Source organism: Miniopterus natalensis, chromosome 20 (genome assembly GCF_054644295.1).
Source record: "Miniopterus natalensis isolate mMinNat1 chromosome 20, mMinNat1.hap1, whole genome shotgun sequence".
Lineage (NCBI taxonomy): Eukaryota > Metazoa > Chordata > Mammalia > Chiroptera > Miniopteridae > Miniopterus > Miniopterus natalensis.
Window position 1 is genome coordinate 13,740,050 of NC_142100.1, and position 16,126 is coordinate 13,756,175.

A 16,126-nucleotide genomic window follows, 5' to 3' on the forward strand; every position below is an offset into this window, starting at 1 on the left:
AAGTGAGCCAGGCAGGCAGGTCGGATCAAGATGCAAGCAGTGCCTGACCCAGCCTCCGGAACTGCTGGGATGGGATTTTAGAACCTGCTGAGAGCCAAGAAACCTGACATCGTCCAGTACATTTTGTGTCTCCTGGTATCTGCACCAAGGAGACATTTGGGAAACTGACTGAACAAGTGACTGAAAATCCAAGCATCATGACATCATAACTTTAGGATCACAGACTCTCCAGTGTTTAGTTTCTGATCTCCCATCTCCAGCACTCCCATCTTTCACACCTTCCCTGACGGGGAGCTCACTGTCTACAAAGACAGTAAGACTGATTGGTTGGCAAGTGCTTCCCAGTGTCCAGCCCAATTTGCCTTTTAGAATGCTTTCTGCTGCTATTTCGAATCAGCCTGCTTCAGAAGGGCCTGCCTGCCACTGACTGAGGCAACAGAACAGAGAATCAGGGGCCACCCTGTGGCTACTTGGTCACAGCCTTTCAGAGCTACCCAGACCACATTGAAGGGATGGAAGGGAGACTACAGCTTGGTGAAGGGGTTGGAGTTGCCCAGTGATGGTGAGGAGGCAAACTCTGGCCAACTGCAGGCACCGGCAGAGTCCCCGTACCCCCAGAGCCTGGCCAACATCCCCTGGTGCCATTTCCAGCATTCATCACTTCAGCACCCACTTTTGATGTGAGGCTGGAGGCTGGACTGTGGCCAAGTGCGTGGGCCTCCAGAGTTGTCAGCTTGTTAACACCTGGGAGCATCCAGCAGCAGGGCCGGTCTGGCATCTGATGGACCAAATCCAACTCCCAAACTCAGAGGCAGGGTGGCAACTCAACCAAGGGCATGGGATCTAAAGTACCTAGGCTCAAATTTGACCCCAGCCACTGATGGCCCAGGGTCTCCTCTTCCTGCCTCAGTTTTCAATCTGGAGCGCAGGGATAATTAAAGCAGTTGTTGGGTGGATTTGTGGTAGGCAGTTAAGCAGGTATGAGCAAAAAGGAAGGACAATGGGTCAGGTACAGAAGGTCAGCAGGGTGGAAAGCCCCAGGTGCCTGCAACAAACAGGCAAATTGAGAAAGCAAGAACCTCACCCCCAGGGTAACCTCTCCTCCCCTAGCATATCGCTGGTCGTGCGGTTTTTTTGTTGCTGTTTTTCATTTTTGTTTTTGTTTTTCCATTCTCACCCGAGGATATTTTTCCCATTGTTTTTCAAAGAGAGTGGAAGAAAGAGAGAGAGAAATATTGATGTGAGAGAGACACATCGACTGGTTGCCTCCCACACAATCCCCGACCTGGATCACGCCTGCAACCGATGTACACACCCTTGGATAAAATCCAACCCAGGACCCTTCAGTCCGAGGGCCGGCACTCTAACCATTGAGCCAAACTGGTCAGGGCTGGTCATGCGGTTTAGACAGACCCCCTGACCTTTCACATCACTGGTCATGCAGTTCGCACCCTCTCTTGACCTTTCCTCCCCTGGCATGTCGCTAGTCATGCAGTAGACCCCCTTAGAGGAGGAACAAGGGGCCAAAGAGTGGCCTCATGGGACTGCCAAGAGGGTCCTTGCAGGACCACCCCCTTAAGTATCAACCCCTAGAGATGAGGTCTAGGCCTCAGCTCCAGGTCCAGAAAAGCAGCAAAACCAGACAAGCTATGCTGTGGCTGACATCAGGACCACTGCATTGACTAATGACCCCCTGCCCTGGCACTGACCAATAAGTAGAGACCACCACCCTGAAAGGACACACCTGGAAAGCTGATGAATATTCTATTGAAATCCTTCCCTGGAGCCTCCAGAAAAATACCCTCAAGACTTAGGACCCAGCATGGCTCTTTCTACTCACTCTATGGAGCATGTCAGCACCTTGACCCACCCCCTCCCCCCAAGTGAGTTTTCCTTGCCTCCCCCTCCCTTTCTCCCCTAAGCTCCTTCAAGGGCCCTTCTTTTGCCTCTGTAATGTTTCCTGAGACCATTTCTTCCATGACTCACTTCTTCTACCTCTGTGACTTTCTAAATAAACTTTATCTTATAGTTTAAGTCTTGCCTCTGAATTCTTTCTTAGCCAGAACTCAAGTACTGAGATTACTGAACCGAGATCTGGTTTGACTCCACCAGTCTAACACCTGGTGTCATTTAATGGCCAGCAGATTCACTGAGACACAGTAAGTTCACAGTAAGTGCCCGTTACCTCCATGGCTCCAACACCCAGGCCCACAGCCACTTCTGTCTCTGCCTGATGAGCAACTCAGAGCTTAGAGGTCATAAGTGCCCTACTCCTGGCAGCCTGGTTCTTCCTGCCCACGGCACCCTGCACAGGTAGCATTTATCGCATCATCTTATAATTATCTGTGGTGTGTGGGAGCTCCAGGGGGGTGGGGGAGGAAGGCTGGGTCTCTTCCAAGCCCAAGAACTCACCCCTACTAATGGCCTGGACTCCCTGAGAGCCAAGCACTTTTTCTTTTTAAAATTTATGTTTATTGATTTTTAGAGAGAAGAAGAAAGAGAAACATGGATGTGAGAGGGCAACATAGATCGGTTGCCTCCTGCTGCATGCCCCCTACAGGGCATTGAGCCTACAACCTGGGCATATGCCCAAACCCGCTTGTCACCCCTCCCAAGCTTCTACTTTCCATGAAGCTGCACGGGCTAAGTGGATGTGTGGTTTCACCGATGACAAAACTGCCCAACATTTTCCATGCATGCCCTGCTCCACCTGGGCTTCTAGGAGCCCCCACACCCTTGTGGATGGAAAAGGGGCCACATACTAAACCTGACAAGCTCAGGGGAAGCCTGCAGGGTGGGTCTTACAAACTCAGAGACCAACAGTAACCACATAGGATGATCTGAAATTAAAACTTTCTAACTAAAAGCAAGTCTTGGCACGTAGTCATGTCCTAAACTGGTTTCTTTCTTTCTTCTTTCTTTCTTTCTTTCTTTCTTTCTTTCTTTCTTTCTTTCTTTCTTTCTTTCTTTCTTTCTTTCTTTCTTTCTTTCTTTCTTTCTTTCTTTCTTCTTTCTTTCTTTCTTTCTTTTTTTGGAGAGAGGAAGGGAGAGGGAGAGAGAGACATCAATCAGTTGCCTCCCACATGCATCCTGACTGGGGATTGAACCTGCAGCCTGGATATGTGCCCTGGTAAGCCACACCAGCCAGGGCAGACCTTTCTTGACAAAGGTCAATTGTAACTGAGCCTGTCCGTTGTCTTCTTGCATCTACATAACGTATCTTTGGAATGTCAGGGCAATTTCCTTTTTCCAGACCCTACAGGGCACAACCTTCCACCAGTTCAGGAGACCATAGACTTCCTCATTGTTATTGTTATCATGTTCATTGTTTTTGTTTTTGTTTTTTAAATATATCTTTATTGATTTCAGAGAGAGGAAAGGAGAGGGAGAGAGAGAGATAGAAACATCAATGATGAGAGAGTCACTGATCGAGCCCACAACCCAGGCATGTGCCCTGACCGGGAATCGAACCCCAATCGCCTGGATCCTAGGTCGGGTCGATGCCCAACCGCTGAGCCACGCCCGGCCGGGCTATCATGTTAATTGTTAACTATCCTATACCCACCTGTGCAAAAGAAGTGTGTGTCACTCAGGCTGAATAGCTTGGTTGGTTAGAGCATCGCCCGATAGATATATCAAGTTTGTGGTGCGTTCCCCATCAGGGCACATACAAGAATCAACCAATGAATGCAAAAATAAGTGGAACAGCACATCAATGTGTTGTTTTTCTCTCTCTCTCCCTTCCTTCCTCTCTCTTAAAATCAATAAATAAAAAATTTTTAAAAAGAAATATGTGGCCCGGCCAGGCATGGCTCAGTGGTTGAGCATCGACCTAAGATCCAGGTTTGATTCCTGGTCAGGGCACATGCCCGGGTTGCGGGCTCGATCCCCAGTCGGGAGCGTGCAGGAGGCAGCCGATCATTGATGTTTCTCTCTCTCTCCCTCTCCCTTCCTCTCTCTGAAATCAATAAAGATATATATATTTTTAAAAATAAATAAATAAAAAAGAAATATGTGTCTATTAGTCTTCCTTTCTATCCAATTCCAGAGAGTTCTCCACTTTGCTCTCTCCTGCCTCCCTAATCTATCACCAATGAATTTTTGTTGTTAATCCTCACCTGAGGATATTTTTTCCATTGATCTTTAGAGAGAGTGAAAGGGAGGGAGGGAAGGAGGAAGGGGGGGAGAGAGAGAGAGAGAGGGAGAAATCGATGTGAGAGACACATTAGTTGGTTGCCGAGGTGCAGGGATCAAACCTGCAACCCAGGTACTTGCCCTTGACCAGGAATCGAAACCCACGACCCTTCGGGGTGAGGGCTGATGCTCTAACCACTGAGCACACTGGCCAGGACTGTCACCAATGAATTTTATGTAACCCCTTAACATCTTCCCCTTTGATTCTGATGTAGAAAATAAGTAGTAAAACTACCATTTCCTGGAGCATTTTCTCAATCTGTTGTGACAGCGTCCCGGAAATTTTCATCAGTTTGGCTAAATTCATAAAAATTCTTGCAGGTTTGGAAGTTTCTTTCTTTGCAGGTTTTTCACTGTACCTCCTTGGCCTCCTTCACCTCTGCAAACTGGACTCAGTTACTCTCTAGCTAAGTCCTCACCAAACATCCTGCTGCCTGGTATTCCAGATGCCTCAAATTGACATGCCCAAGCCTGACCTAAGCAACTAACCTCCAGAAACCTCCCAGCCCAGGGCATCCCTGCATCTTCGCTGGCCCCGTCCAGTGGCCCATACCTCTACACCACCGCCAGGCCACATCTGACACCCCCATCTCCCCTCAGATCAACCCCTCTTACCTGGCAACTCCTCCTCAGGGTCTCCAGCTCTTTCTGCAGCCGCATTGCTTAGCCTGCTCTGCTGGGCAATGCCCCTCCCCCCTGAAAATCTTTCAAAGGGCCCCTTTGCCCTCCAGATAAATTCTTGCCTTGCTTGGGCTCCACCCCTTCTCTGCAGTTCACCTGCTGCTCTCCTGCAGGGACTTCATGCTAGCATTCTCTTTTCAGACTCCAACCTCAGTGTCACCTCCTCCAGAAGCCCTCCTCCACCACTTGGTCAAGTGTCTTTCTGGGCTCCTGCAGTGTGGGACAGCTCACCACCTCTGTGGTGTAGCTAAGCCTGACAACCCATCCTTGCAGAGCCAGCCTCCTGGGGAAATTCCCTCCATAAAGCATCCGTCTGCTTCCTTCCTCCTAGTGAGTCCAAAATCCTTCTGCATTCTTCTTTGCAGGGGCTTCCAGGAGACTCAGTGTCATCTGGCTTCTTGCTAAAGTATCATCAACCCTGGGTTTGGACTATCCCACTGATGGACAAAGAAGCCCAAAGGTAGGACAGGTTTAGTTTTAGCCACAACCACAGCCTTCCACCCAATCTGCTGAGTCATCTGGACCTTGGTTCCCTATCACTCCATCTGGGCCTCCACATGGGTGGCCAAGGGCTTGGGAAGCCAAAGGTGTGGCTGTCACTGCTACTTATTTCCTGATTGCTCCCAGAGGGCCTGTGGTCTCCCTCCCTGACTCTTTGGTTCCCCAACCTCTACCTCACTGGTTTCGCAATGAGTAGAACAGCCCTGAGAGACCTGTTACAAGCCCCTGAACCCCCATATCAGCCCTGGGGACTAAGAGGGGAAATTCATAGCCCCTACTCCATGAGGTCTCTACAAACACAGCTCTGCTACTCGGGACAACTCTAGAGATTGGGGCTGAGACAGGCTAGTAAGCCAGGTCAAGTGGAATAGGGAAACAGTTAAACGGCCAAGCAGTTTACATCCACCTAGTAAATCCTGTCTTCCCTAACCAAGGACATTTAAGAGTAAATGGTCTGCACTTCTCCCCAACCAGACGGTAAATAGCTTTAGTCACCCTCTGAAAGAGAGATATCAGAAATCCAATTAGTGCCATTTGTGCCAACTACACCCGAAGACAGGAAGTTCTGGAAATAAATCTCATCTTGGCACATCAGCATAAAATTGATGACTAATCTATTGATCTTCCCCTATGACCTCCCCTAACTCCCAGCCTCCCAAGGTCCCAGTGTGTGCTCTCTCTCCCAGAAGCACACTTCTTTCCCCTTTCCCCTCTTCTTCCCCCACAGGCATTCATCTCCTAAACTCTAAGGAAACCCAGGAGACTTACAACCAGGGGAGAAATGGGCACTGGCAGCTCTTCCTGGGCTAAGCCCTTGAAACTATCTACAAAGCCCCCTTTTCTCTGACTTTCCAGTGAGCTAAAGCAGCCCCACCTTAGCTCATTTCTTACCTATAAAATTTCTAGAGAGCCAAAACAGTACCCCTAGTCTCTCTCCGGTTGCTTCTATCCTAAGCCCTTCCTTGTTTCACTGTTCCCAGCTGTAATAAACGTCCTCTAAAAATCACCTGGACTCGTTTTGTGAAATCTTTCCTATATGAAGTCAAGAACCCATACACTACCAGCCAGCCCTAGGCAGGTCAGTTCAGGGGCAGGTTCCCTTTCTGGTAACAGGGCCAACAGCAGTTAGTTAAGTACACATGAAGTGAGGGAGAATGTTACAGCTCTGGCCCTGGGGGCTCCTGCCCAAATCAGGTTAGGCCAGAAAGAGTCCCTAAGAGCCAGTTCAACTTAACCACCCCCAACAGAAGGCTGAGGAAAACCCAGCTAAGAATCTGGGCCCAGACACCACCCTCCCTCCTTTCCTGGAAAAATGTCGTCTTGGAATCTCCTAGCCAGGAACACAGAGGGTGAAGTAAGGGGTGAGGGGTAGGCTCCATAGGACTCTAAGCTCTGGGCATAGCCCCTATGCCACTGCCTTGTTTGCCTCCTTCACGACATGAGGCTCACCTCTTCTTCCCCTTACCCCACCTCAGTCTTCTCATATTCCAGGTGACAATGTCCAGGCCTGGCTCATCTTCTGGAAGGATATGGTCAGGATCTGGGAGCCATCCCAGCTCTAGCTTTAGCCCTGAGTATGTGGGGGAGGGAGAGGAGTGTCTTACCAGGCTGCCAGCTCTGGACAGGGGGTCTGAGAGGTCCCTGGGGCTCTGTGGCTGCTGCTTAAGTCTCTGGCCCTGTCACCACCACGTCAGTTTAGAGACAGGGCTTTGGCCCAAAGAAAAGGCAGTCATGCAGTTTTGCCAGAGAGGAAACCTGTGGTGCCAAGGTGGCCCCAGGCAAATGTTGGCTATAGAGGCAGGAGGGGAGGTCTCTGGGCCAGCCAGCAGTTGCCAGGAAAGAAGAGAAGCTAGGACAGAAAGGCCCTGGGAATGGGTCCAATGGGGGTGCCCAAGCAGGCAACAAACAGGGGTTGAGGTTCAGTGGGTGGTCAGAGGATGAGGACATTGCTTTTTCCCGGGGGCTCAGCCTGGGGAGAACCACAGAGCCCATTACCCTGTCCCCAGACACGCTCCTGGGCAGGCAGCGCTTCACCCAATGGAAGGAGTCTAAACTCTGCCCTCTTCTTACTATGTGCCCTTGGACGGTCTCCCTTCACCTCCCACTAGCCTCTCTGCACCTGTGCCCAGGCACACTGAACTCACGAGCTGGACATGCCCTCCTTGCTGTCACAGTTGGGGGCTGGAGCCTAGTGCCCCAAATGCCAAGGAATGTGATGAGCCCAGAGCAGGGTGAGGGCTGCAGGGTACAGCTGGCCTCCAACTAAAGCCTCAGATTCTTGCAGAGGAAGCCACCCAGGAGGTGAGAACACTCCTTGAGCTGGGCAGGTCCCTAGCCCAAGCCTGGTCCTGGGAGGAGTCAACTTCCCCCTTCTCACACTGCTCCCTGCCCCCCTCCCCCCCTGCCTGGGGCAGGTGCAGCTTGCTTGCTGTCAGCCTGCCCAGAGCTGGGCTTAACTGTTAACCAGCATTCCTCATCCGGTTTATTTCCTAGGTTTGAGATCAGAGACCTGGGTCAGAGGGGGTGGCTCTATCCTTTGCTGTGGCCTGTCCCCAGCCAAATGGGGAGGGGCAGTAAATATTTGTCATTGTAGGAGTGTCCAAGCAGGGTGTATGGGTCAGGTCAAATACTACAATTTCTCTCTGCCTGGCTAATTCCTGAAAGCGGGTCCTGGCACTGCTTAAGGCTGGCAAGCGTTCAGTGGAACCCCCATCCATCTCGCCCTGACTCCAAGACCAGTGCTCTTTGCACCGCCAGAGAGACTGTTCCACAGTCAGCCCTGTGGCCAGAAGGGTTTAGAGGCGCCAAGCGCCACCTCGAACTGGCCGGGCTCAGCGACTCCCCTGGCGGAGACAGAGCTCCGGAGTCAGATCCAGCGGGGGCGGGCGCCTCTCTTCCAGCGAGATGCCCCAAGCTAAGTGTCTGAGAGCTCGGGAGCCCCAGCAGGACCCGCCCCCCTCCCTTCCCCGGCTCTGGCCCGGGAGGGATGCGTAGGCTCGGACCCGGCGCCTCTCGGGCCCGGGGCGGGGCCGGAGCGGCCGAGGGCGGGCCCGGGGGCGGGACTCAGACGCCTGGCCTCCCGCCGGCCGAGCCCCGGCCCCTCCGCGGCCATGGGGGCGCGACTGGGCCGGCGGTGTGGACCCGAGGCGGGCTCGGAGGCCCGGGCGGCGGCAGGGTGCGGGCCCGCGCCCTACGAGCGCCGGGTGCGCTGGCTCCGGGAGATCCAGTCCACGCTGCGCGAGCGGCGGCCGGAGCGCGCCCGGCAGCTGCTGCGCCTCCTGCGCCAGGCGAGAGGAGCGGGCCGCCCGAGCCGGAGGCCAGGGAGGGGCCGGGGGCTGCGGGCGGCGGGCGGGGCCGGGGCCGGAGGCTGGGCTGGCCCGGGGGCGCGTGGGCGGGGCGGGCTCGGAGGGGAGGGGAGGGGAGGGGAGGGGAGGGGAGGGGAGGGGAGGGGAGGGGAGGGGAGGGGAGGGGAGGGGAGGGGAGGGGAGGGGAGGGGAGGGGAGGGGAGGGGAGGGGAGGGGAGGGGAGGGGAGACTAGCTGCAGGGGTGAGAGTCTTGTCTGGCCGAGAGAGATGGCCAGGGAGGGAGGGCAGCAGGCTAGAGTGAGGGCCACCGAGGCCAAGAGGGCAGGGCAGGTAAGTGTCCATGCCTCTGGGGTTTGAGGGCAGTTGTGTGTTGTGGGTGTTCCAAGCCAGGAGCTAAAGCCCAGATTCAGGCCTTGGCAGGAAAGGAGGGGGTGCTGGGAGGAGTGGCAATTGTGGGCATCTTGTATTGATTGGCAATGGGAAGCCCTCAGCTCTCCCCTCCTCCAGGATGAGGGGAGGCACTGGACCCTGAGAAGCAATAGCCCAGCTGGTCAGCGGGTGCATCCTCACCATGACACCCTAGCAGCCCAGGCAGAGCTAGAGCACCCATCACCATCCTCCTGAAGGGTAGCTTACACCCACTGAGTACATACCCCTGGCATCTGTACATCACACCACATCTGGACAGTCCCAGCTGGTCCCACACATACCAGGTACCTGAGTCCTAGATCCCAAGCCCTGGGTTGCCCTAGCCTTGGGTTCTGGTCCCAGCGTCACCACCAGGCAGGCCACTTACCTCTCTGCCCCTGCCCCCTGCCCCCTGCCCCCTGCCCCTTCTGTAAGCTGAAATCAACCATGCATGTCTTTGGCCTGCAGGTGGATGGTTAGAGATGGGAACTGAGGCTTGGAGAAAAGTGGTGAGCCTAGGGCCACAGAGCAGATTGGGGCACAGCCAAGGCCTCCCAGCCCTCCTTCTGCTGTACTCCTCTCTGGGCCCAGCAGGCTGGAAAGGTGGGGCTGGCCCTTTAAGAGGAGCTGTCCAGACCAGCAGAAAGCAGGCTGCTGCGGTCTGGGGCCCTGTCTGGGTAAGTCCAGGCTCACCAGCCACCTCTCCCTTCTGGATCCTCCCTAGCTGGCATCTGTGACATGAGCATGAATGGTGTTTAAAGGCAGGACAGCAGTGAATCAACCAAACTATCCAGAGGCACAGATCTCTATCTGGGATGGTACCTGGAGCCCAAGACACCAGATGGGCATTGTGGCTGAGAAACTAGCTAGGTTGCCCCTTCATGTCCCAGAGGTTGGGATTCAAGGCCCAGGAGAGACCTGCCCTGCCCCATAGCCCACAAGGACTCTGCAGTTATGACCTTTGGGCGTTCCCTTCTAGCCCGTCTTCCTGCGCACACTGGGGCTTATGCATTGAACATATCACCCTGTGGCTTGGACGTTCTGAAGGCCCCTCCTGGCTGTGCCTGTCCCATCAGTTTGTCAGTATATCCTCTAACTGGACCCTCTAAAAGATTTAGTGCCACACCAGTCCTGTGCGAGTAACAGGAGGTCAAGGACTGAAGGCAGGAAGGTCAGGGACCCTGATGGTGGGGTCTATGCAAGGGATGAGACACTGAGGCTATACAAGGAAGCTGGTGGGCCAGGGAGGGCAGATGCTAAGCCCCTGGGAAGATGGGGATGGTGACACCCTTTACTGAGCCGGGGGCACTGGCAAGGCCTGCTTCAGGGCAGGAGATGAACACACCCAATCTGAGCTGAGAGAGAGGTCCACCCCTACAGGAAGGGTATGGACTTGTGAGCAAACAGATGGTGACCGAAGCTCGGGAGCACTTCAGAATAGGTGGAAGGGGCAAAGGGCCTAAAGAGAATACTGGAGGAAGTGGTCTTTGAAGTTCATCTGAGTAGCCCCCAAAGAAACTTCCAGACAAGCCCAACTCCAGAGAAGGCAAGATGTCACAGCATGGTGTTTCACCTCCAGGGAACCAGTCTAAGGGCTCTGGGACCTGCTTATCACCTCGCTGAGGTCCCTACTGCACCGACCCTCTCCTCATCTAAAAGGTCCACCTAGCCTGGCCAGAGTGGCTCAGGGGTTGAGCATCAACCTAGGATCCAGGAAATCACATGCCCGGGTTTCGGGCTCAATCCCCAGTTGGGGGCATGCAGGAGGCAGCAGATCAGTGACTCATCATTGATGTTTCTATCTCTCTCCCTCTCCCTTCTCTCTGAAATCAGTAAAGATATATTAAAAAAATAAAAGGTCCACCTGGCCCTGGAGAGTTGGTCCATTGCCACCCGTGGGGAAACTCCAGCAAGTCTTAGGGAGAGGGGGCAGTGGCTGGGAGTGGCTCTGGCTGGCTGGGAGGGGGCCTAGAGAAGGGTGGCCTGACTCCTGGTTCACTCAACTCTTCACCACCCACAGGATCTGGGCCTAGAGGGGACCCTCTTCACTGACATCCTCTACAGGAATGTGGCCTTCCTCAATCTGGTGGACCCCATCTCCCATGATCTGCTTGTGAACCTGGCCCGGGACCTGCAGTGCCCCAAGACGGTGAGGCTAGTAGGCAAGGACCTCAGGCTAGGCAGTTTGGTTGACAGGGGTCAGGAGAGCCCAGGGTTGGGGCTAGGAGCTTGGGTTCTCATTTGGCTTGCTGCAAGGCCTTAGGCAGGTCACTGCCTCTCTCTGGGACCTGATGCCAGTTTTAGTGTATTAGGCTGGCCAGCAGCAGGAGCAAGTGTGAGCAATATTTTCCAACCCTGAAAAGTCGTGTGCTGGGTAGACTGTTTCCTGAGGCAAGGACTGTTCACCAGGCCCTGAGACCCAGGCAGGAAGTTGTATGGGACCTGAGGGACACAGAATGTTCTGACAAGTGTGTTGGTCGACCCAAACTCCCAGCCTCAGTTCCTGGACCAGAAGAGAGCCGCTCTCCCCTTTCCACACATTCCCATTTTGTAGGGATATCCTCGGGGACAAGTGCTTACTGCTTCCCACAGCATTGAGAACCACAAACAATTCCCTCCTCACGTTGAGTGGCACCTGCCACCAGCAGCCTCCACCCTCTTCCCCCCATGCACCACATCTTCCCAGAACCCCACTCTGATAGCACCTGCAGACATCCCGCCATGAGCATAGAAGGTTCTGTGCTCCTGACACAGCCTGTGCCCAGCCCCCAGCCCTTAGTCACAGGGAGTCCCCAGTGAAACAAGGGTGCCCGCTCTGAGCCCTGCCAGCACTAGACCTCCCACATCTATATGCAGTTATCACGGAGGATTCTGAGGCACCCTAGAGCCTTCACAGTGACCCCTTGCTGTCACTGTGTGCACACGCTATTAACAGACTGGATAAGGCACATGTGGGTATTGGAGCGTGCTCTTTAAATCCAGCTTGTGGAAAGCAAGGCACCCCCATTTTCTGCCCAAGCTGGGACTCTACCAGAGCCCACTTAGGACCAGGAGAGAGCCAGATGGTGGTCCTGCAACTTGTTAACCCTCCCAGCCCTGGCAGCCCAGACCCAGGCCCCATAGGCGCGGTCTAGATCGGAGAGTGAGAGGAAGAGGTGCTGACCTGGCTTGTTCCTATTCTCTGGGGGTGGCGTCAGTGGAGCAAGGCTCCCTGGAGGGGCCTGGTCCTCCCTCCCCTGTGACAAGTCCTTGGGGAGCGCTGAGGGTGGGCAGAGAGCCGGTTGATAGTCTGAGGGCTGGCCCTGGGCCTGAGGACAGGGAACAAGGGCCCTTTGTCTGAGCTTCCTCCCGCCGGGCACTGCGGGCCTCAGATCAGCCTGTCCAGCTCCCAGCGGGCAGCCTCCCCTGGCTCTGTGCCAGGACATAGCCGGGTGGGAGGTGGGCTGGGGAGACCAGTGGGCAGCTCAGTGTCCATGATGAATGACTGTGTTGCACCACATACTTGGATCCCCAGGGCCCAGAGGATGGTGGAAGGGACTTGGCCTCACTCTGACAGCACTGTCCCCCCACAGGACTATGAGCTCTGGAAGTCCTCAGATAAGATTTGTAGGCAGCTCATCTACCACCTCACCCCACACACCAAGCGGCAGCTAGGATCCAGCCTGCCCCAGAAGAAGACCCAGAGCTGGTAAGGAGAATCCAGCCACAGCCCCACCTCATGCCTCTTAGGGTCCCCTTCCCACACTGATGTGGAGAGGCAGGGCTGGCCCTAGGGGAGTGCCCAGGCTTCTCTCAGAAAGAGGATGGTGCCTGAAACCCCACCCTGTGGACCCCTCACCCTCATCTGCATCATGGTCCCAATCCTGGAGGCCAGCCTGGCCCATGGCAGCACATATGCCCCCAGCCAAGATGCACTCTATGACCTGCCTCCTGCTGTTCACTCCTTGAGACCTCTGTCTCTGGCCTGTCACCAGGCCTGGGCCCCCCTGGACCTTAGGTATCAGCTGAATCCTCAGCTGACAGGCTGTGAGGGAGACAGATTCTGGGTTATGATTCCCATTTTACTGGGAAGGAAACTAAGGCTGGGAGAGGCAAAGTGGCTCACTGAAGGCTAACTCCTGTCCTGATTTTCCTGCATCCCTTTGGGAACTCTGTGCCAGGTGGCCCACAGCTGGCCTGATAGCTCACTCTGCCATGGGATCCTCCTCTCAGTCACTCCAACACAGCCTCATGGCCACGCACAGCCCAAGAACTGGCCAGAGGCTCCTAGGCCCAGAGGCCAGAACCATAGCCCCAGTGCCCTCACCTGTCCCCGCTGGGGCCTGGTGGCTCATACTGAGCCCAGAGCCCACAGGGTTGTTCCCTGTCATGCAGATGGGGGTCCTGGAGGGGTCCTACTGCTCTCAGCCCCCCAATTAGGCCTATCTGCCTAGTGAGCCATGTTCAAATGACAGGAGAGACCTAGAGGGGGGTTCTGGGGTCAGCAGGGGACCCTCCTCAGTCTCTAAACTTCCTTTCCAGCTTAGAACACAGAGAGCCCTTCCCTATGGCAGGTCCCTCCCCCCCCTCCCCACACCTACCTTCTTACTACCCTGGGCCTGTCCCTACTCTAGCCCCCAAGGCTTGAGGGACCAGCCTGATACCCTGTCACCTTCATAGGAACATCTATCCTTATTCCCAAAGGGTTGACCTTAGAGGAGGCACATGAAAAAATACGTGTGGGCTCAGGAGTTGGAGCACCTTGATTTGGAGACCCAGCTCCCCGCTTAGTGGTGTGTGACGACGGAAGAGACATGTCACCTCTCTGAGCATCCACTTGCTCCTTTGCAGAATGCAATAATCACTCCTATGTCACTGGGTTGGCATAAAAATAAGTGTGACAATAAATGTGACAGGTGTGGAGATGCAGGTACAAAGTACGTTTTTATAATAACAGCTCATGGAGCCTTAACGGGTATGTATTTAATCCTCACAACAGCCAGGTTCCCTTTCACCAAAGGGGAAACAGGGGCTCAGAGAGGTTCTGAGCATTGTCCATGGCCACCCATTTAAAAAGTGGCAGTTTGATCCCAGCTTGGCTGGACTATAGGGCCTGGGCCTCCCTACCTCCCTGGGCTGCCCCAATGGGTCATTGTCTTTGGTCAGTGGGGCCTGCCTGGGCCATGGGCCCTTGCCCAGTTCATCCCCACGTGCAACCTCTCCACAGCCTCAAGAGCAGCCTCCAGAAGACTCCGCTGGCAGGGGAGACTGTGAACCTTTCAGGGATCCCACTGTCGACGCGGGATGTACAGCACATAATGCGCTACCTGGGCAGCCGGGGTGCTGGGCTCACAGTGCTGGACCTGAGCTTCACCGGGCTGAGTGACGAGCTGCTGCACCTGCTGCTGCCCAGCCTCTGGATGCTTCCCCGCCTCTCCCAGCTCCTGCTCAACGGCAACCGGCTAACGAGGGCCGCTGCCCGTGAGCTCACTGAGGCTGTCAAGGACGCCACCAAGTTCCCTGCGCTGGTCTGGGTGGACCTAGGCAACAATGTGGATGTGGCCTCCCTGCCCCAGCCCCTTCTGGTTGGCCTGCGCCGGAGGCTGAGCCAGCGCACCTCCCTCCCTACCATCTATGAGGGCCTGGACCTCGAGCCTGAGGGCAGTGCGGCTGGGGCTACCCCTGCGGCTTCTACTTGGGGCTCGGCAGCTGCTGGGCCAGGGTCCGAACCCCAGGCCTGCTGCACCAGATGACCAGCCCCCCACCCTGGCTTCTGCTACCTGACTTACAGTGCTCCCAAGCACATGGGATGGGGGTGATGGAAGCCCCAGAGGTCCCCCAGGTCCCCAGAGATCTGGTATTCAGCCTGGGATCAAGGGGCTGGAAGGAGAATGGGCTTGTCAGATACTGGATGGTCAGCCCAGGCTGGGGTCTCTGCCTTTCCTCAGCCGGTGGGGCCCAGCACCCACTGTGCAGACCCCACAATAAAGGGCGATGTTCCCTCTGCCTTAGCCTTTCTGCATTGTGGACACTGAGTGGCAGCCCTACTGAAGGGGGTGGGGAGAAGTGGGAGCCAAGTATTCAGGGATCCTGCCCTTCCAAAATGGAGGGACCAAGTTCACAATGATCTCCCTTAAGGTGCTCCCTGGGCAGAGACCAAGGTGTAGGGATCAGGTCCATCTGTGGGCTGTGAGTTAGAGGAGGCCTCCAGGGACCTAGCCCTCACACCTGGGCAAGGCTTGGTCAGAGCTGGGGATGGGCAGATTGGAAGCCCAGAGAGGGGCAAAGCTCAGAATGGAGCCCACAGCAAGCTCATGCCAGGCTGCTGACCAACCTTCCCATCAGAGCCCCTTGGACTAGGCACAAGACTGCTGACAGGAGGCAAGGCTCAGCTCCCACAGGGCACAGCACTTCCCCCCACCCCACCCCAGTTCCCATCCCCCAGTCCTCCTGTACTTGGTGAGTAGGGTAACTCCACTGGGTTAGGAAACACATCAGATCAGAGTTGGAGAGCTTCTGTGTTCCCTCCAGGCCCTGGGGACCCATGTGCACAGTCCTCCCCTATGGGGACCCCAAGAGAGCATGCATGGAGTAGAGGTGAGCACTGCCACTAGCAGGGGGAACTTTGGGTTCGAGCAGTTCTAGGGCTGCCCCAAGAGGTGGCCTGCTCCCAGCAGAGGGCTCCCTTCCTTCACAGGCACCATTGGGGCAGGCTCTGGACCAGAAGCCTAATGTCAGCGTCACCCTCAGAGCCCTGTGTGGAGAGCTGGAGTTCAGCCCAACTAGGTATTGGGCAGGGCAGAGACAAAAGAGGAATTTAGAGATGTCTGGGGGTGGGGGGAACTGAGACCCAGAGAGAGGATGCTAGTGGTCTAAGTCTCCTGTGCAGAGTCAGAAGGTCAGGTCTGGGGTCAGAGGGATCCTGCTGGATGAGGAGAGACCCAGCAGCAGAGGGAAGCTTCATGAGCCAAGGAGAGGGTGGGGGTCTTGCACTTGTGTACCCTTGCCCACCAGCTCCGGCCAGAGGATTTTGAGTCAGTATGGACTACAGCACATCC

General features: G+C 55.2%; 1 protein-coding gene across 1 annotated transcript; it reads left to right on the forward strand.

The window, feature by feature from the left end:
* Positions 1–8,486: 8,486 nt before the first annotated feature.
* LRRC75B (leucine rich repeat containing 75B) lies at positions 8,487–15,074 on the forward strand. Its single transcript, XM_087828405.1, has 4 exons — positions 8,487–8,663; positions 11,110–11,238; positions 12,662–12,777; positions 14,296–15,074. Exons 1-4 carry the CDS (start codon positions 8,487–8,489, stop codon positions 14,819–14,821), a joined length of 948 nt encoding a protein of 315 aa, XP_087684531.1. The 3' UTR covers positions 14,822–15,074.
* Positions 15,075–16,126: the final 1,052 nt, after the last annotated feature.

What these genes read in the sequence shown, in the direction of transcription:
- LRRC75B (XM_087828405.1), top strand. Translation starts at nt 8,487, where the DNA reads ATGGGGGCGCGACTGGGCCGGCGGTGTGGACCCGAGGCGGGCTCGGAG. An exon ending in TGCTGCGCCTCCTGCGCCAG is followed by an intron (nt 8,664 to 11,109) that starts GCGAGAGGAGCG and finishes CACCACCCACAG; the next exon opens with GATCTGGGCCTAGAGGGGAC. An exon ending in ACCTGCAGTGCCCCAAGACG is followed by an intron (nt 11,239 to 12,661) that starts GTGAGGCTAGTA and finishes GTCCCCCCACAG; the next exon opens with GACTATGAGCTCTGGAAGTC.